At 37.8% G+C, this 21331-nt stretch overlaps 1 protein-coding gene across 1 annotated transcript in view; it reads left to right on the top strand.

Moving 5' to 3' along the window:
• Positions 1-13: 13 nt before the first annotated feature.
• Positions 14-21331, top strand: part of PEX3 (peroxisomal biogenesis factor 3) — a 22798-nt gene continuing 1480 nt past the window's right edge. Inside the window, exons 1-10 of the mRNA XM_062572444.1 lie at positions 14-117; positions 8888-9019; positions 10409-10490; positions 14669-14712; positions 15970-16094; positions 17775-17841; positions 17937-17991; positions 18186-18342; positions 19263-19333; positions 20241-20363. Coding sequence (XP_062428428.1) covers positions 45-117; positions 8888-9019; positions 10409-10490; positions 14669-14712; positions 15970-16094; positions 17775-17841; positions 17937-17991; positions 18186-18342; positions 19263-19333; positions 20241-20363 — 929 coding nt within the window. The 5' untranslated portion in view covers positions 14-44. The remainder of the gene's footprint in view (positions 118-8887; positions 9020-10408; positions 10491-14668; positions 14713-15969; positions 16095-17774; positions 17842-17936; positions 17992-18185; positions 18343-19262; positions 19334-20240; positions 20364-21331) is intronic.

Below are 21331 nucleotides of genomic sequence, written 5' to 3'. Positions count from 1 at the left end.
CCCTTCCGCTGAGGCGAACGGCGGGGCCCGGCCGGGCGCGCAGGATGCTCCGATCCCTCTGGAGTTTCCTCAAGCGGCACAAGAAGAAATGTCTCTTCCTCGGCACCTTCCTCGGCGGTGAGCGGCAGGGAGGGAGGGAGGGGGCCGCCGTTGGGCCGGGAGGGGGCCGGCGGCGGCGGCGGCGGCTGCCGGGCCCGTTGCGGCGCCGTTAGGGCCGTTGCTGCTGGCGGGTGCGCGGCCTGGGCTGCGTGGGGGCTGCGGCAGGTTTCCCGGGCGGCGCCTTTACCTGCCAACGCTCCTCGCCTGTTCGGGGTTGCAGTTCAAATAAAAATGAACTAATTATTATTTTTTTTAACGCACTTAACCGGGCAACTCTCGGGGAGCTCAGAGAGCATTTTTTTCTCCTGCGCAAAGCGCACCGTCCCCTCAGCCCTGAAGCACGGGGAGTCACGTTGCGTAACCCCCTCGGGGCCGTTGTTTATGCCGCTTTGAAACGACGTCCAGCGGCACTTAGGCGTCGGTAACGCTTCTAAGATTATTTCTAGGGCAGAGGTTGAAAGCTGGTAGTTCTGTGCAGCTGATAAAAAATGGTCTTTTGTGGTGATTAGATAATACTTTTCAAAAGGTACAGTTGTCTCTTTGCATGCTCAGTTATAGGATTTGTTTGATCTTATGTTTTATGAAAGCAGCACAAATGTTATAAAGTTGCTGAGAAAAATTGTGTTTGTTTGTACCCACCAAAACTTCCCTAAACAGTTAAAAATTCCGAGGGCTGAAGAGTTACTGCAGTACAGATTCTTTTTCACCTTTTCGTCCAGGTGAAGCTTCTTGTGAAGGTGAACTGTACGTAATTTTGACTTGTGCTATTATTTCCTCTGTATCCTTTCAGTATGAATTCCTTCTGTGTTTGTTCAACAGTGTGCAGATTAACATATGATAATACGTTAAATGATGGTTTCTGAAGTGCTTGTCAAACCACTTCTCCAGTTCACTCCCTCGCCTGCAGGTTTTTGACTGGAAGTATAGCAAGACATTAAGTTAACCAGTTTGTGAGCTACGCTTAGAGCCCGCTGTGTTTATTTAACAGACTTACTGTAATATACCAAGTGGTAACCTGCAAGTGTTCCCCCTCCCCTTCATCTGTCCTTGTGAGAGTAGTAGGCAGACAGATGGGGATAGTAAAACCATCAGTTGTTGTCCCGGTTTCATCTAGCAAACATGGTTCATTGTCCACTTGGGAAAGCAGATACCATGGAACTCATGGCTCTTGGGAGTCCTGATAGCCTGAAATTGAAGTCCTGAATTCATATTTAAAGGACCCTCTGCCACACTAGGGACTAGGGTGAATTTGCAGCTTTTTCCTTATGAGTGCTGCTGATATATGTATATATATATATATATATATGTACGTATGTATAGATAGGTAGATATAGATATATACACAGTTCAGTGTCACTTTCACTGAAAAACTGCTGACTGAAGCATGGTTTTTTTTTTAAAAAAAAAGGGAATTTATAGCAGCTAAAATGAAGTAATTCAAAATGTCACTGATCAAAAAACAAAAGAAGAGGCTATGCTTCTAACAAGCGGTTCACCTTTTACCAAAAAGGACAAGAAGGAGGACCCAGGCAACTCTAGGCCTGTCAGCCTCACCTCCATCCCTGGAAAGGTGATGGAACAGCTCATTCTGGATGTCACCTCCAGACATATGGAGGAAAAGAAGGTGATCAGGAGTAGGCAGCATTGATTCTCCAAGGGGAAATCCTGCTTAACCAACCTGATAGCCTTCTATGATGGAATGACTGGCTGGGCAGATGAGGGGAGAGCAGTGGACGTTGTGTACCTTGACTTCAGCAAGGCTTTTGACACTGTCTCCCATAACATCCTCCTAGATAAGCTCAGAAAGTGTGGGTTAGATGAGTGGATAGTGAGGCGGATTGACAACTGGCTGAAAGGCAGAGCTCAGAGGGTCGTCATCAGTGGTGTGCAGTCCAGTTGGAGGCCTGTGGCTAGTGGCGTCCCTCAGGGCTCAGGACTGGGTCCCTTCCTGTTCAACTTCTTCATCAATGACCTGGATGAGGGGACAGAGTGCCTCCTCAGCAAGTTTGCCGATGATACCAAGCTGGGAGGAGTGGCTGATACACCTGAGGGCTGTGCTGCCATTCAGAGAGACCTGGACAGGCTGGAGAGCTGGGCAGAGAGGAACCTCATGAGGTTCAACAAGGGCAAGTGCAGAGTCCTGCACCTAGGGAAAAATAACCCTAGGCTCCAGTACAGGCTGAGGGTTGACCTTCTGGAGAGCAGCTCTGCAGAGAAGGATCTGGAAGTGCTGGTGGATGACAAGACTATGAGCCAGCAATGTGCCCTTGTGGCCAAGAAGGCCAATGGTCTCCTGGGGTGCATTAAGAAGAGTGTTGCCAGCAGGTGGAGGGAGGTGATCCTGCTCCTCTACTCAGCCCTGGGGAGGCCTCATCTCGAGTGCTGTGTCCAGTTCTGGGCTCCCCAGTCCAAGAGAGACATGGAGCTGCTGGAGAGAGTCCAGCGTAGGGCTACGAAGATGATCTGAGGGCTGCAGCACCTGCCCTATGAGGAACGGCTGCGAGAGCTGGGCCTGTTCATCCTGGGGAGGAGAAGACTGAGGGGGGATCTTATCAATGTGTATAAGTTCCTGAAGGGAGGGTGTCAAGGGGATGGGGCCAAACTCTTTTCAGTTGTCCCATGTGACAGGACAAGAGGCAATGGGCAGAAATTGAAGCCCAGGAAGTTCCACCTGACCGTGAGGGGGAATTTCTTCCCTGTGAGAGTGACGGAGCACTGGACCAGGTTGCCCAGAGAGGTTGTGGAGTCTCCTTCTCTGGAGCTCTTCAAGGCCCGCCTGGATGCAGCCTTGTCTAACATGCTCTAGGTGACCGTGATGAGCAGGGAGGTGGGACTAGATGATCTCCAGAGGTCCCTTCCAACCTCACTGATTCTATGATTCTACTCAAGACTGTTGCATTACAGTGGCTCAGCAGCTGAATCATCAGTACTTTGATCATCCATTAGTTGTAGGTCAGACCTTAAGTAACTCCAGGAACCACAGTAAGCTGTGCTGGCACTTGCTAATAAATCTCGACACTGAGATCCACAGTTGACTCTTTTCCAAAAAATACTGCCTAATGTTGAGAGGTAGGATGCAACAAGTGGTTGAATGATTTGAGAAAAGCAGTCAAATCTGCTTATTAAGTGTCAGAGACTAGAATCTATCCCTTCTCCTGTGGTTTTTAAGAGCTGTAGGTATATCTTCTGGGAAGGAGGGCATAGCAAAGGAAACTGGAACACCTCTATCACAGACCATAATAATTTTAAGTTTTTCACCTAGAGGTAGTCAGAGATTGATAAGAAATATTGATTGAGATTGTACACAAAAGTCTCTACCTAATTACTGATAGACTAGTGTGTTTGTATTATATTGCAGAAGAGTTATTGCATTTAAATTTGAATCAGTTGGCACCTTTGCTTCCAATTACTGAGATGGAGTCCTTGTGCACTGACTGTCATTCAGTGTTTCTGTGATTGCTAATACTACATCTTTGTAAGCAGAAAAATCCATTGCAAAAACCCTTGAGATAAGAACTCAAACTGATGGAAAAGCAACTTGGGTATAATTTGCCTGAACTATTGAGCAAGGTTGAGGCTTGAACTTAGCAAAGACCGCGTAAAAACTCTTTCTTTGGGCATCTGTTCTTTTAGCAATTGAAGGTAAATTGCATACCAAGAAGACTTAAATTTCTTCAGAGTACCAAAAGCTAAAGTTTGGTCTGGATCAAACCCACCAGAATGTTTAACGTAAGGAGAGCATTAGTGTGTTTGAACTGCAGGGACGTGTTAGGTCCTTACTGGATAAGTAGAATTATTTTTAAGTGACTTATATTCCAGCACTCAGCGTTGAAGCCAGATTTCAGTGGATGTTACAAAATGATTCACTGTGTTGAAATTTATTTATTGGTGTAGAAGAGCAAGTTCAGGGTGTGTATGAAATGTATGATTCTGATTTCTTTGGTGATTAAATTATTATTCAAATACTTGCAAATACTTGCAAACAAATGTTGCAACCTTCATCTTGCGGAAAGAGCATTTCAGTTCAGAAATACATCCGCTTAGAAAAAGAAAATGTTTCTGAGTTAGTGAAGGAGTGATAAATAGGCTTTGGTGGAAATGGAAATCAGTGGTGCAAGAAAGTAAAGTTATAGTACTTTCCTGTTTTAAGTACGGTTTTCAGCTATAACAGGACAATTGTACATACAAAATCATGGATCAATTGATACATGTGAGGACAAATCACTACTTGCAGAAACAGCAGAAAAACTTATGTCAATAAATAGTGGTAAAGATCATTATTTGGAAATTTTTTGTCCTAGTGAGTTATTATTTCAGAACATAAGTATGAAATAAAACTTATAACCACCTCTTACACAGTGAATACAGCTGTATCTTAGCTGTGTAAAAGGAAATGTATTCCTGTTCCAAACTTTCCTTCTGTTATTTTTAATGGCATTCTTTCTTTCTTTGTACTTGAGCTATAGCTTACTGTTTCTCACTGATACTGTTCTGGCTCAATGAAGTCATGGTGCATCAGTGTCTTCTGTGTTGGTGTTTGTGACCCTCCAAGGCCTGTGTTACCTGGCAGGTGAAATGGATGGTTTGGGGGGTCTGTCTGAGGCACAGGGCAAGAATTAAGGTTTCAGAGCAGAGTTCTCCTTTCCTGAGTTTTAATGCTCTTCCTCTTTCCTGATGTTTAAGAGTCGCTGATGTGCTAGAAGGATCCAGACTGCTATGTGTTAGCATGATTTGTATTTTGATGAAATTCTTGACAAAAATTCTAAGTGAAAAACTTCTGTTTGAGGGAAGCATTGCAGTGGGGATAAAAACTAAAACCTTCTTGATGCCTCCTGGCTAACAGTCCCAGACTGTTACTCATCTCTGCATTCCACCTGTGAAGAAAGGAAAGGGCAAAGGAACAATTAAGAAATTGGTAACTCATGTGAATTGGGAAATATCCTACCTGTTTCAGGCCACTGGCATGAAGGTGTAAAGAGCCTGTAGATTTTGTACTCTTTTGTGACTTGCCTTTAAATAGAAAGAAGCTGTGCAGTGCTACAGTATAAGAGAAAAATTAGAGCATATTTACACTCAATTCACTGTTAACAGATAAATGAAAATGTTGCTTCCACAGGAAATGGGTATGGTGGATTACTGTGTTGTAGATTAGCCGGTATAAATATATTTCACTCTGAAGGTCAGTTTTAGAGCTGTGCGAATAGTAGTATCAGATCCTTACTGGGGTTCCTCTATCTGAATCTTCTGACATAAGCTGATGCAGTCCTGGTTTGCACCACTAATCTGTGTTTGACCTTTGGGCAATTCAGAAATGTTCAGACTATAGTTGTTTGCATAATTTACATTTTAAAAAAGGTGGAAAAAGATTTACATAGAAATTGTATTTTGGATAGTCTCATATGCTGATTTTTTTTATTGTTGTTATTATTCCTGGTTCTATATGGAACATGTGGGAAAGATACTGTATGAAATTCTATACAACTCTTTAGCTAATTAGATGAGTATAATGTTGCTGCTGCCACTTTCTGCAGATCTCCTATACTCTATTGAGAGGTAAAATGATTGTAAAAATTTGATGTTCATTCTTCTCGTTTTAATATAAGGGATTTTCAATATGATAACTTAGTTTCCTACCGTTATTTTAGTTAATGTTGACATTATGGCTTTTCTGAGAATGGGCTTTTTCTGGTTCTACTTTGAACTCTAAGCATCAGTAAGTAATTGCATTTTTGTTTAATTCATTCAGCTTTGTCTTTAAAATCTATATTATTTTTAGAGTCTTCTGAATTAATTTTATAGATGCACACACACTAGTTCTGAAATAAAATGCGAAAAAACATGCAGACTCCTGAGCTCCTTGAAATGTCCCATGATCCAGAAAGTTGCAGAGGCTCTGCTTCCCAGTGCAGGCAAGTGTGACTAGTGTGCGTAAGTTCCCTGTCACAAAGCTGACAAGAGCAGGACTAGAATTTCCCTGCTTCAGTGTCATGTTCTCCACGTTACTTAGAGCCACTGAGGAGAGCACTTAGGAGCTATGCAGTTAGTAATAAGAGTCACAGTCTGCTGTATGTATGGAAGTTTTCTTTGGCTCCTTGGTTTCATTTAAGCTATGTGGACGATACAACTTTTGCCTTATGTACTTATACCTTTTACCTGGGTTAAGTTCTAATGCATTGAATCCCCCAAAATGAAGGTGGTGTTGGAGTAAGTAACACAGATTTTTGATGTATCAAAGTTAAGGCTTGTAGTGGGAGAGGAGGAGAGAAATTGGACTGCTAATGCTATGGTCTTGCACCATTTTAGATGAGTGTCTTCTCTGGAAACTCTTTGTTAAACCTGGACAACTCTTAATGCAACTTTGGACCCTCACAAGGCTCAGCAATTCTTTGTGCAGAGTAATCACACTGCTTTAACAGTCAACTGTTACGCAATTAACTTTCTCAATATTAATTATGAAGATGCTACTCCAGCATATTACTCTAGGGCATGCACATGATTCTTCTTGTTTGCTTTTCATAGTCTCATGTCTGCCTGCACCATGTTCACGTGCAGGAGGCAGAGGCTGTTTTATACCTATGAGACCTTTCTGCCATAAAAGTTGGAGAAAAATGATTTATTTTTAGGAAAAAATGAAACCAAAGTAATTATTTTGACAATCTACTATATCTGAATGTAACTTGAATTAGAGATTGGGATAAAATACATGAAAACACTTGTGTTCAACAAATTATTTGCTTATACTGAAAAAAATTAATTGTTGGTATTTCAGTAAGTGAACTGGAAAAAAAAAACAATACCTTAAGGCTTATGTTCTAAACGTATCCTGATTCTTGGCAGGATTTGATTATCTCTTTACAGAAAACTGTATTTAAATGTTAATTATGAAGTCTCATTTGGGTTAAAAATTTACAGTGGTAAAATCACGTTTTATGTATATGGAACTATAATATTTAACTTTTTGATGGGGTGGATCTTCTATGTGTGACAAATAATGTCCATATAAAGGCTGAGGAAACAGAGAATCACTCTCCATATTTTTATTTTCTGACACTTTTGGTGACTGAATGGAAGAGATTCATTGTTTGAAACTGGTCTTGTTTGTAGCTGCCTATTAAAAATATAATGCCAATATGAACAGGCGTACTTTTTGCAGCTGTAGATATTAGGGGCACAAATTTTACATATCATTTGAAATGCTGATGATAGTATGGGAGAATGTATTGAAAGGTTCTGATGTCCAAACTATGTAACAAATTCAAAATCTTGTTTGGTTTTGTTTTTTGTTTTTTCCAGTGAGTTTGACTTATAAAGCAGTTAACAGCTTTCAGCAGTCAGCAGCTGCTGACTGTTAAATTCATTCCATTGGGTATTATCTTTTGAAACATGAAATTTTGACCTTAAAGAAAACTTTGGAGCTCTATGTTTGCATAGTGTTTACATTGGTGGGAATTAAAAAAAAAAAAAAAAAAAAAAAAAAAAGGTACATTTCTTCTGTGTACTGTTATTGACTTAACAGAGCCAGGTCTGGCACTTTTCAGAGTAATTCCAGTATGTAGGGAATTGTTTGCCAATGGAGAGAAGATGATCAAAGTGTGAAATAGTCTTTTCTGTGCCTCGCCCTCCTTTTTCTTCCTTTAGATTCTTTTGTGAGAGTGAGAACAGCTTGATAAACAGAGAAATGACAGTTCCTAGTTAGGTAGTTACTAGGAAACAGCAAAGTAACTTGATGTATGGGATGGGTTGTTGGTAGCAGGGACTGCAGTAGGACTAAGATCTTTCCAGTGGCAGAGTGTATGAGATGCCCTGGCTGCAGAGTGTGGAGTTCATGGAGAGGAGTTTGCAGTGGGTGAAAAGTGCTGCAGAAATTATGGAAGACACAGTGCTATCTTGAGAAATGGCTTAGAAAGGGAAGAGAGATGGAGATGAGGAAAGAGAAGCGGGCTGCAGGCAGCCAGGAGAGGTTTGTGAACCCCAGAGGTGTGGGCAGAGCACTTGGAGGACGCTTCAGAGGGATGTGTATATGGGGAGCAGAAGAAATTCAGAACAAGAATTTTGGTGGGTCTTTGTGGAAATAGAGATTTATAGTGAGGATGATGGGGGGTGACTAGAGCCTCAGGGTGGGAGGAGTGTGGAGCTGGAGAGTAGGAACCAGGCATGAGAAGAAATCAGACCAGAGGATGGGAGGAGAGAATAGAGAAACCTGTGGAGAAGGTGATGCAGCTGATGGCTGCAGTGAAGCCTCACTGAAGCTAAGGTTCTTCCTATGCACAAGCGTCAGGAACAAACAAAGGAACTGCTGGACCATATCATTTTTCTCTTCTGTGGTTTTAGGGACCTGAGTTTTACCTCTATTCTTCTAAAACTAGCAGCAGAGAAGTTATCTTTTTGAAGACTTTCCATTTTTATCCTTCTCTAGACTTAATGCATGTAAATTTCTTTATTCTTTCTGTTATTCAGCGTTCCTCTCTGCATAATCTTTACTTCAATTTCTTCAATACTGCATGTGCACGTTTCAGTAGTACCAAAAATGACTTTTTTTTGAAGGGCAAAAAAATCTCATCTTGGAAAAGTTTCTTACCGTGTTCTAATCGTTACCCTTCACACTTTACTGCATTTTGAAGACATTGTTTTGATGATTGCTGTCATCTGTTCCTATTAAAATACTTAAGACCCACATATCCCCCCAAAATACTATCTACCCTAATGGTTTAAAACCAGTGAAAGGGGCTGAGGGGGGAGGGCCTTCTCATTTTTTAAAGCAACTTGTCGTATAAAAATGTCTCTGTAGGAGTCTATTTACTGGGAAAGTATGGGCAGAAGAAAATCAGAGAAATCCAAGAAAGAGAAGCAGCTGAATACATCGCCCAAGCACGAAGGCAATATCATTTTGAAAGTAATCAAAGGACATGCAATATGACAGGTAAGATAAGGAAATACTTAGTGTTCTTGATAGGTGGAATTATTTGGGATTTATGCTAGATATTGATGAGATGAGAGAAGAGTAAGAAATGTAGCAAAATTCAGATTCTTAAAAATTGAATACTATTATATAAATATGGTCAGGTTACATAATAAAAATAGAATCAGAAGAACTGAAAGGATTTACAGAGGTCATCTGTGCCCTTAGTTTTTAATATATCTATCTGTATGTGCATATTTGATTACATGAAGATTACAGCTTTTGACGGTTTAAACCACTTTTGTTTTCCGAACTGTATGTGTTATTCATGTGTGAAACAGCACCTAGATTCAAAAAATACTGAATTTACAGCAGGATTAATACTCTTACTCATTATAACATGTTGTTAGTAAGCTACACAGAGAACCTGGTGGGTCATTTTCCTTTGCAGCAAGGAGCACAACAACACATTAATTCCCTACACTTAGAGCAGTTAAAATGTATTTCACTAGCTTGGTGGCAAAAGTGAAAGCAATTATATTATAGCATTTGTCATTGGACTGTGGAGTGGAAATAGTGGGGTAAAGGTTAAAAAAATTGTCACTCATTTAAATACATGACATTCAAAACTATTTCTTTAAAACAAATTGAGCGCTATTTCCTCCTTTTGAAATTTTTAATGGCTTCGTGAGTGGCTGAAAATGCTTTCTGTGTGCCTTGTTATCCCTGATCAGTCTGTTTCCTTTTTTTAATCTTTTCCATTTTGTAGCGCTGAGATTGATTTTACTGCAAGACCTAAGTTTTGTTTTGCTATTTGTTGTACCAAGTACCTTCTGTCTGGCAAGGTGCATTCTTTTTGCCGTTTTTTCCATATTTTGTTCTTAGCATTTGTTCTGTTCTGTGCATGAATGTTTTCCAATTCCTGTTTGCATCGTATAACTGGATTTGGATGTTGAATGTTCGTGAAATAAAGGATTTTTTTCCTGCAAGCTTTCCTTTGTTTAAAAGAGCTTTCTCATATATCATTCTGGCCCTCTTACTGGTAAAGAACTCAAAACCTTTTCTTCTCATGTGGGGAAATTCAACAGTATAGATTTTAACCATTTTTTTCTTCTAGAGAATTGAGGATATCTACATGCATATATGCACAGTGTGAGTATGTTAATATAGCTAGAGCCAACTAGAGCCGTGTAGCCACATAAAAGCAGAAGTTTTTCCCAGCTGGCAAGAGGGCAAGCAGGTAATTGCACTGCGTACTCTCAGGATTTTCTGTTGCTTGTCTTTGCAGCTTGACATGTTGAGCATGAGATCTATGTTATGTAGTATCTATTGAGAGAAAGTGAGAGTTGGGAACTGGTTCAAGATGTTTTTCTTGACATTGACCTTTTTTTTTTTTTTTCCCAATGATAGTGCTCTCAATGCTTCCAACGTTGAGGGATGCCTTAATGCATCAGTTAAATTCTGAGAGTCTCACATCCCTACTTAAAAATAGGTAAGACCATATTGTTATTTATGTTAAGGATAATGTCTTTTGATCACAAGATTAAGCTTTTTTTTTTAAATAATGTGTTTGTAATTTAGAGATCATGGGATTTTGATTCTTTGTCCCTTGAATCACTAAAGTATTTTGAAATCATTATATAAATATTTTGTCATATTAGGTATAATCTGGTAGGTATGAGTATCATTCTCCAAATATTACAAGAAATGATCATTGCTTTGAGTTGATGCAATGAGAGCCATTGTTTTTGGTGAGTGCTTGTAAGATAAGCAGATAAAGTGCTTATGGGATCTAGTCTTCTTGTTAAATGGGGCGCAGCATCTTGAATGAGTTGTTGATGTTGTGCTTGTTAAAATTGTTTATGTAATATTATCAAGGTCAGACATGTAAATGGTACTGAAAAGTATCCAAGGTTAGATTGCAAGGGGATAGCTGTCTGAAAGAAGAGAGCTATGAGAATTTCTTTATTTTATTTTTAAGTTGAGCAAGTAGAGGCATTTCATACATGAAGAGGAATGTATAGAGTTTTAGACACACTTCTTTATCTGAGTATCGATTACTCTGATATTTTGTTATTTTTGTTAACTCCACAGCAAAGAAACTTTTCTGTGATAATAACTTACAAGCTTGTAAGCCATCAAATAGAAAAATACCTTGTTTTTTGGTAAAATCAGCGATAAAAGTGAGTTTGTATCCACTACATTCCAGTTCTGACTTGTTCAAGTTTCTTATCCCTAGCAGGGTAAAAACACCTTTATTTTCATTATAACTGCAGGAACAAATAGCATATTTTTAAACATGTAAAGTGCAAAATAGCATGCCTTAAAAGTGGAGTAAGCTGCTTGGCATTTAGCATGGAGTAAGAGTGTTATGTAGGAGGTTAACACAGGGTTCCTGACTCACTCTAGACAACCTCTCTGTTTTACCTCCCACTAACTTATTAATGTAGCTGTAAGTTCAGCTGTCCAGCATTTAATAAATTGCTTATCCAGTCACCTGTCTTTTTTTTAGGCAAAAAGCCACCCACAACCAGGCAAGGGAATGTGGTATATATAATGGGAATTATACACTGAATAATGTATTGATAATAGCTTATCTGAGAACTGGTATCTGTAACTGAAGAATATTTACTCAAAACAATGAAGAATTGAAAGTTTTTGATTGTTATGGAATATTTAATATATTTGTCATAACAAGAGTTTTGCTCAATGAAAAGTTAATCTGAATGAACGAGAGATCACGTGGATCTCCAGATTTGTCTTCTGGAGTGTACAGCAAAACAATTTACAAAGATCCATAAACCTTTGCTTCATGGTAAAGGTACATAATGTCATTGTATTTTCTCTGTAGCATGCATTCTTTCCTCAGAATATATCTGATGTCTCCAACTTGTTTGACTAGTTGAAGTGGTTTGTGATCCCAGTGAGAACAGAGATGAGATTTCTTTACTGTTGTAATGCATTTCTGAATTCAAATTTTATTGAATTTATTGAATTTGAATTTATTCAAATTTGAATTTATTCAAATTTATTTGAATATATTGAATTTATTGAATTTATTCAAATTATTGAATTTATTCAAATTTTAGACATAATGGGGCAAATGAATTGGCTGAAGTTGATGTATTGGCTTATCTTTCTTCTGTTGGCATGGAAAACTTTCCACTCATAAGGAGTGGAAATTCATATTAAAACATGCTCGTTACCTGCACCTGAAGTCATGAGTGTCTTTTAAGCATGGATATCTGCTTAGACTGTATCTTACAGTAGAGTTTGTATCTGAATGCTTCCTTTTCCAACTTCTGCTGAGGGTGTTTTAAATAGATGCTTGAACTTCTTAAAATGGCCGAGAAAGGGTTAGGGGGCCCAGATCAGGAAATAATGCATCAGAGACGGCTTTAAGGTTAGTCTTTCAAGAAGCTCCATGTTCTTGTGCTACAGACAAAGGTATGGCTTTGTTTTCTTTTCACTTGAGTTTGAGAAGATGAGTCAAACTGCTTCAGAGTTTTCCAATGCCATTGTTGTTGAGTGTACCAAAGAATAGATGTAGGTATTTACTGCTCTTAATGTGCCTGAAGATGCATTCTTTCTCTCATAAAATTTGTCAATCAGAATTCTCATAATATACATTCTATGAGGAGATCTTGTTAAGTTAAAGTCCTTTAACTTTAAATCCTGGAAGTTCCTTAAATTTAAAACTTATTGCATTGTTTTAGCAATTTGAGGTGGCCAGGAGTAGAAGGGGGAGGCAGGCTTCAGTCTTCCAAAGAAACATTTCAAGAGGGAGCACCAAACAAGGCCACCAGTGTCCGTGCTCTCTCTCATCGTACTCGTCATTTCGAAGCAATGTGATTGAATGAGGTGGGGCAAAGTGGTTGTTGTTGTAGTCTTGTGAATGTTATACATCTCCCATCTATTCAACACTTAAGTTTATTTCAAGCCTCTATTTTATGTTTGCATTATTTTTTGCCTTGCTTCTGTTGCAGATAATGACTTTCCAAGTAAACAAATGTGAAATAAAAGTGGAGTTCTGAATAGCAGCTGAGTCCTAAAAAATTGCAGCAAAGACTGAAAAAAATCCCCTTAGACTTCATACTTGCAAACTTAAGCTGATACATTGTTGTCACCTTATGTTGTGAGAAGGAATTTCATAAGCATGAGCTCTATAAAATGTTTTGACATAATAGGGGCAAATGAATTGGCTGAAGTTGATGTATTGGCTTATCTTTCTTTCTTCTGTTGGCATGGAAAACTTTCCACTCATAAGTTACATGTGGTTTTGTGTGCTGTTATGTGCATTACCTACAGAAATGTTACTCTTTTTTTTTTTTTTTTTTTTTTCCCCCCGTAAGTCTTTCTTTTGTTTTGTTCTTCAGTGGCTTTTAAAACTGTAACTTATGAAAATAGTATATGTAAGTTGTCTTCACATACATATCTTATTTGTATCTCTTACAGCTATCCTTTATTTAGTCTCTTCACTTTCTACGCTTGTAGATTTAATAGTTCATTGTATCAACTCATCTGTATTATTTGATAGTGGTGAGCTAAAAAAATCCATTGTTTATGTGCAAGATGGCATTAGTTTGACCATTACACCAAAGTTCATGTGTGCATTCCAGGAAGATGAAATATCCCATTATGGTGAACTATGCCTGTTTAGATAACTAATTTCTAATGAAAAGTGTTTTTATAAACTAGGTTACTGTAAAATTTAAACATAGTTTAATCTGAACTATCTTCTCTACATACTTACTTTTGATTTTGAAAGTATTGCTTTTGATTTTGAATGTATTATTTTGCCAAATGTTTCCCAGATTACTTTTACAAATTATTTCATTTATCACAGAGATACAGTAATCATTATTTACTGATAGTGCTTTTCAAAAGAGAAAGACTGACTATGATTTTTGGATGGTTAACTTGCTCTCACTTCTGTTACTGCAGCTGTACTGCTAACATTGCCTCTGGTTTGTAGTTTTAAATGTGTCATGTGCTTTAGGCAGTTCAGATGCATCTGTGCACTCTACAGCCTTGCTCTTTTGGCTGTAGAATATATACAGTCTTAGGAATTGGTTAGGTCAAAAAGTAAACGTGCCTCTTGACAGAAGAAAAACATCAAGCTTGCATGGGGCAGTACCTCTTTTCCAAAGATGGTCAGGATCTATGTCTGTTTTTTGTTCAAGCCTGTACTTTAAAACCAATAGAGGCAATGGCAAGTCTTGTTAGAATAGTGGGATGGAAATTCTGATTCTGCTGCTGTTATGCACATGGGCATACAGAGAACCCTACTGAACTGAGGTCTGTGTTAAATATATACAAGATGAAGGCCCCAGAAAAGACTTACCACTTTGTGCCATCAAAGGGCTTTCTTTTTTTTGACCACTTAGTGTAGGAATTCAGATTGATAATATAACAGTATCTAATCCACATCACTAAATATTGTGTTTATACATTAAAGTTTTATTATCTTTTCTATGACTTCATAGTGCATTGTTTATATGCTATTTTCCTGAACTATACAAATCAATGTAGATATAAACCTAATATAAATAATTATAGAAGTTATATAAACTTGCCTTGGACTTCTGCTATTTCATTTAGCTTCTATATTAATTTCCAAGGAAAATATACTTTTTAATGTTTAATGTTTCCATTTATTTTTTTCCACAGGCCAGCAAACAAGTTAGAAATATGGGAGGATTTAAAGATAATAAGTAAGTGTAAATGAAAGATTACATCTACATAATCTTCAGAATAAATTTAAAAACGTCTTTCAGATCCTTTAAAATGCACATAGTATATCAGCATGGGTTGTTGTTTCAGTAGATATAAAGATAGCATACCACCCTCCAAATAAAATAATAATAATAAAAAAGCTCCTAATCAAGCACTTTTTAATATTCCTCAGGGAAGTTAGAAGCTCAAAGACAAAGGTGAAGAGTGTTACTGCCTCTCATGTTATCCTTCTTAAGAAAACTTTGTGAAAACTTTCTTTATCACTATAGAAAAATTAGACTAGTTTTTCAGAAAATTATGTGCTGAACCTAGCAGAAAACTTCTCTCAGAAATGAAAACCAGCCCTTATATGGCCTTTCATTTCCTCTTTCTGAGCCTAAGCTTCAAGTAACCATCATATCGATGGAACCCTTTGGTTCATCATTTGGTATATTGGCAGATGGAAGAAGAGGAGGGGAAGGAGGAATAGTGAAGTCAGATAACTATGTAGTGAAATGCCACAGAGTTGGGGTTAAATACTCCTCCTGGTTTCTTGGTACCATTTGTTATCCCCCCCCTGCCCTTTGGTTTTGTCTTTCCTTTCTTTGTTTTGTTTGTCGTTTTCACAACACCTTTGCAGATTCTACTTTTTATCTGGTTTCTTTCTTCCTACTCAGCACTCATCCGGATTTATTCATGTTACTTCTTCCACACATTCTCTGTTGCCTAGTGGTTGGTAGCTGATGCTCATTTTAATTTTCTTTCTTTAGATATTAGCTGCTCATACCTTTAGGCAACCTTTATTTTCTGTTTTCTGAGCTGCTGTTTTGCCTTCTGTGTCTTAATTGCATGATGAAGGCTAACTATTGTGTGCAATTCCTGTCCTACTGAAAAAAAAGTGTATTTGACAGCACATCTATGTTCCTTAGAAAAGAATATGTTACAGGGTACACCTTCTGGAGCAACTTACATAACTTTTCCCTCCCTCCTCCCCCCAAAAAACCTTGTGTAACATGCTAAATTATGTTAATACAGTACTTCAAATTGTGCAACACTTTAGCTGTAGCCACTATGCATCTTAGAATTGTGATCGTCTTGGGTGTGAGTTGTGAAAATGTGTTTTAGGGCAACCAATGAGAGAAGTTACTGTATATTTAAATATCATCAGCATTTTTTGAGTCTTGGAGAGCTCTGTTCCCTCCTTGACTTGCTCTTATTTCTTTAAGTTTAAAGTTATTTATTTGTCTCTTTTCAAGGTTTCACAAGAAGCATTGTAGCTGTATATAGTACCTGTATGCTAGTAGTTCTTTTGCGAGTGCAATTAAATATTATTGGCGGTTACATCTACCTAGATAATGCTGCAGTCTGCAAAAATGGCACAGTAAGTTCTTTGTTTTGTTTCAAAGGTGTAACTTCATGGATGTGAAATAATTTTTGAGAGATAAAAAGAGTATAGTTTAGAACTATTAGGATGAAACCAAGAATGCTATAAAAGTGAGAAATGTGGAAGTATTCCTGATAGTAAGATAAATTCATGAGTTTTCACAGCCTCTAAATGTGGATGATCTGGTGATCCTGTTGCTTAACAAAATACTAGCAATATTGCAGAATAGCTTTTGTCTGCATTTGTATAACTTGCAGAAGGTTAATTTATATCTAGCATGTAGATTAATTCCCTCAGTTAAGTTTTCCTAGAACTAAAGAAGAAAACTGTTGGCTTTCATATTTGACTGACTAACTCCAGTTGCTCTCAAAGCACATTTACCTGTCTATGTTGATAGTGCCAAGTAAGGTTTTTCATTTATATGATATAGCTATCACTGCTCAGTACAAGTAGATTCCAATAGCAGTAAGAAATGCCCACTGTGCAGAAGAAAATCTGTGAATTGTTGGAAGGCTTATTTAAAATAATGGATGCAAACTTTTATTAGTTGTCTTATGCCTTCCTGTGATTGCTCCTGATGGAAGTCAAGAAAGAGCATGTCAAGGCACATCTGAGGGTTTTATAGGAAGCTTTCTTTAGGGGAAGTAGAGACGATAGAGGTCATGTTTTGTTTTGTAAAATCTGAAAAAAGGTTTTGGGCAATTTGAGTTTGGAGTATAAGTGTGTTTTCTGTTACTTTTCCAATAGAGAAGAGGGTTGACAGGATCAACTCCAAGGCACTATGCTGGAGCAAACTGAGATCCTGTCTCAATTTCTGAAAGTTTATTTTCTATCAGATGCGGAATTACGTGACTTTATTAGGCTTGAGCCTAAATGTCTTATTTTGGTAGGTTAGGTTTGGTAGGGAGATGAAGGGTCTGGTTTCACCTGCAATGTAGTTTTTTTTTTAAGGGATTTCTTTATATGAATGCAAACTGAAAGCAGCTTTTCTATGCCAATAAAGATAGAAGAGATACCTATATAGTATGGAAGAGAGAAAATGCCTGAGAATATATGAAAGGATCCCTTGGGCTGATGGCAGGGAGAAGGAATCAGAAGCTTCAGCCTGTGACTGGTGAGAGAGGAGAAGATTTGAGACAACAGTTACAGGTTGTCAAATTGGCATTTTGTCTGCATTTGTGTAACTTGCAGACAACAGTCTCTCCTGCAGATTTGACAACCTGTAATTACATATCTGGATAGTCTGGGAGGTGGCTTGCTATTCCCTAAAGTCTGTAAGGGAAAAATTTGTCAGACTGACAGGCAGGTGCTTGGCTGTTACAGATTTGACTATAATGAATTGAACACACGTTGAAAGGGAGAAAGATGACCTAAGTAAACTGCAAAAGACCCAAGGGAAGTCAAGATACAATTTTTTCAGGACATCTTCCTCAGTTTTTATTTGAAGAATTTTCTGAGCTCCTTACTCTATGCTTTGAAACTAATCTGATTCAGAAGTGACCTCTCTTCAGCAGAGAGCTGCCAAATGCAGTTGTTTTCTAGAGGCATGAGTATGGGGGAATCTGTCTGCTTAGGATATTATAAAAATTAAGGATTTGGTCAGAACCTGCTTGGAAGGATTTTTGCATTGTTCTCTACTGTTGGCATGTTACAAAAAAATTTTTTTTTCCCCTACAGAAACCTCTAGCTCCCCCTGAAGTCCAGCAGCAATATTTATCAAGTATTCAGCACCTTTTAGGAGATGGTATGGTGCTCTAAGCTAAGTATACTTACAAAATACTGCTTTCTTCTAGACTTGAGCAAATTATTGTAATAATTTGGACACTTTTCTTGTTCTAGGACTGACTGAGTTAATAACTGTTGTTAAACAAGCTGTGCATAAAGTTTTTGGAAGGTAAGAATCTCTGTGGTTAGTTTTTTAACTTTACTGGTTTTTTTAACTTTTTTAACTTTACTGATCCCAGAACAGTGACTTTTATCAGAACTGGGGAGGAGAGAAGATTTTTACTTGTGAACACATTATGAATAAATTAATGATGTATCATTATTAATTTTGGCAATCAACATTGTAGCCTTTTTCCTTTCCAGTATTTCTCTTAAGCATACCTTGTCTCTTCTGGAGCTGGAGCAGAAACTTAAAGACATCAGGAAAGTAGTGGAATATCAAGATTCAGATCAGATTGCATCTTACTCTCCCTTATGTCATTATCTGATGCCGGATGAAGAAAACCCCTTGGCTAGCCAGGTATTTGTTCTAATTTCTTTCATCTGCCTTTTTTCATAGTATGTATTTTTTTTTTATTTGCTTCTTTGGGTAGCGCCTTTTTTTTTTTTTTTGACTGTCCTCTTGTTATACCCTGACAACTATCTTTGGTAAATAGCAGTGCCTCTTCTTTCATAAATCAAGCGTCCTTATGTCTATTCTAGGCAAAGTAAAATTGAACCTTCAGATTTAATTAAAAACAAGTGTCATCCTCAGAATGTCAGCTTTTAACTCAGAAACACAACCAAATTACTGCTTTTTGCTTGTGGTGTGTGCTTTAACATAAGACAGCTTAACTCAGCCATAAGCAAAATCCTATTACCCTGCACTTGCCTATCAGCAAAGATCATGGACAATTTTAGCATCTCAGTGATGCACAAAAAAGTGATGGTGGGCTGAAGTCCTCTCTTGATTTGGGCTGGAAGATGAATAGGAGTCAAGAGAAAGTTGTATCAAGTCTCATTTGTAATGTTAAAATAGTTTCCTAAATCTTCTGAAGGTTGCCTCCATCCACAGCAGGTAGTTGGAGAAAACTCATTCTTATCTTCATGTTAAACTAGTATAAAGAAGAAATTTAAGCTTCAGTAAGTGACCACGTATACCTACCCTTTTAACTTAGGCAAATATGCAAGTTTTATCTCAGATTTGGAGGTCAGAAGTGGAAAAAGTACTTTGCTCAATTAGTCTGGTATTTCTTTCTTTAAATTAAAACACTTACTAAAAGGAACACGTACAAATTATTTTTAAAAATCAATTTATCATGATATAATATCAAATTTTAAAATTGACTCAGCACATGTCTTGACCTGACTCCAGCATGCATAACTATACCATTGCTGCTATTATTCTTACGATTGCCAATGGATTCCTTATTAAACAGTGTCTGTCTTTGCTTTTTCTAGGCCTGTGGACTCACAGAAAGAGACACTGCTACAATTAAATTACTTAATGAAACTAGAGATATGCTAGAAAGGTATAAGAAATATCCTATATTGAAAAAAATGGTTTCATATAAAAAGCTGGTGAAATTCTGTTTTCCAAAATGTGACCATTTAAGCATTGTATTGCATTAAAAATTTAAATTCAGTAATTGTAGGCTGGGATTTTTAAATTTGAGACTTCTGAAACTGTGGGATTTGAGTATCTTGTTAGATTTTTGTTCTTTAGAGTATCTTTTTTTTTTCTTCTATAACAAACTGTGTTTTTCCATGCATTTATAAACATCTATTTGATCAAAGAGCAAATCAGTTATAAGAAACAATCCCACCCTGACAAGATGACCAGGATATCTTTCTCAGCCAGATCCCCTTAACCCTTCCTCATATTTTCTGTAGATATGCAGCAACAGAGGAGTATATATCTTCTACTTATACCATAGTAAATTGAGACTGATTTCTTTGGGTTTACTTGCTTTGATAAACTAAACACCAATTTTGGTATAGTTTCCTTTATCAGAATTTATTTTTAATGCATGGTTTTATGAGTGGCTGTATTGATCCAGCACAAGAGAGCTACTATAATAAACAATGAATACAAGTGAACTAAGCTAAATGCCAAAATATTCTTGCAGTTTAGCTGCTAGGCATCTGGAGGATTTTAAGCATGAGTAAAGCCCTTTATATGTTAGTGCTTAATAAGAAAAAAAAAAAGATGAGATGAATGCTTTTGATTTATCTGGTCTTCATTATTAGGTTGACTCGTTTGGTACAATTATTTGGGTAGCCAGTATTTCTTGGGAGGGCGGTACTAATAGCCTTTCATCTGTGTTGTACATCTTAACTTATGGGAGGGACATCTATAGCACTGAATACTTACAGGGTTTTTTAGTCTGGAAAAATAAATTCTAGAAATCAAAACCAGCATTTTGTTTACTTTTTCAGTCCAGATTTTGGTACAGTTTTAAGCACATGTTTAAACAGAGGATTCAGTCGATTGCTGGACAATATGGCTGAGTTTTTTAGACCTACTGAACAGGACCTCTGTCAGAATGGCTCTGTAAATAGGTAACTCTTTTCTTTTGCTGTGGTTCTTATGTGACAACACTTCGGGCTTCATAGTGAATTCCAAAAAAAAAGCTATAGATTTTCCTGCCTATGTGAAGTTCGCATGCTAGAAAGAATTCTGTTTCTTGCTTATCAAGAACAAATACTGTTTCCTCATTTTGATGAAGTAGAGAGTTGGGAGTATTGCATGCTGCTTCTCACCCATGACATCGGTATAATTTGCTTGAGGTTACTCAAGCATCGTTACTAACGGATCTGGAAGTACAAATAGAGATTTATACTTCTCAGTTTTTGGCAACACTGTAGAAGTAGGCTGCCTTGCTTGCCAAGGAGGACTTACTCCACTAGTGACAACTACTGAAAGACGTATCACAATACTCCCATGCGAGGCTGTGATGAACATAGCATTCTCCTGCAGTTCCCACATAAGCTCTGTGCACGCTAGGCTCTTGACTGTCAATTACTGTAACTCTCAACAAAATTGGACATTACCAGTTGTCCAGTTACACGCAGCTTAAGCATCTACAGAACATAGGTTCTTCACTGGTATGCTGAACAAGATATTAATATGTGGTATCTTCTGCCTCTTTTTCTAAAAGACTATTGTAAAAATAGCTGTTATTTGGAAGTCAACTTGGTTTTAAAACAATGCAGTGAGAATGTAACAAATTCAAGAGCTGAGTTCTCTAAGAAGCTGGTTTCCTATCAGATCCTATGCTTCTTTCAATAACTGATGATTCTCAAAGAGTAATTTTTTTGAATGTATGCTATTTTTATTACTTATAATATCCCAAAGGTTCTAATTTGGCTGTCTGCCCTAAACCTGGTTTACAAAGAGTGTGAAATTTCAGACCGATAATCCTGACAACTCTACCCACATGCGAACACGCGTGCTGTGGCTAAACCATCTCTCTTGCATGAGAAGCAAGTGTAAAGCTGTGTAATAGGAAAACCAACATATCAGATGA

Source organism: Rhea pennata, chromosome 3 (assembly GCF_028389875.1).
Source record: "Rhea pennata isolate bPtePen1 chromosome 3, bPtePen1.pri, whole genome shotgun sequence".
Taxonomy (NCBI): Eukaryota; Metazoa; Chordata; class Aves; order Rheiformes; family Rheidae; genus Rhea; species Rhea pennata.
This window is presented reverse-complemented; position numbering and strand designations above follow the sequence as displayed.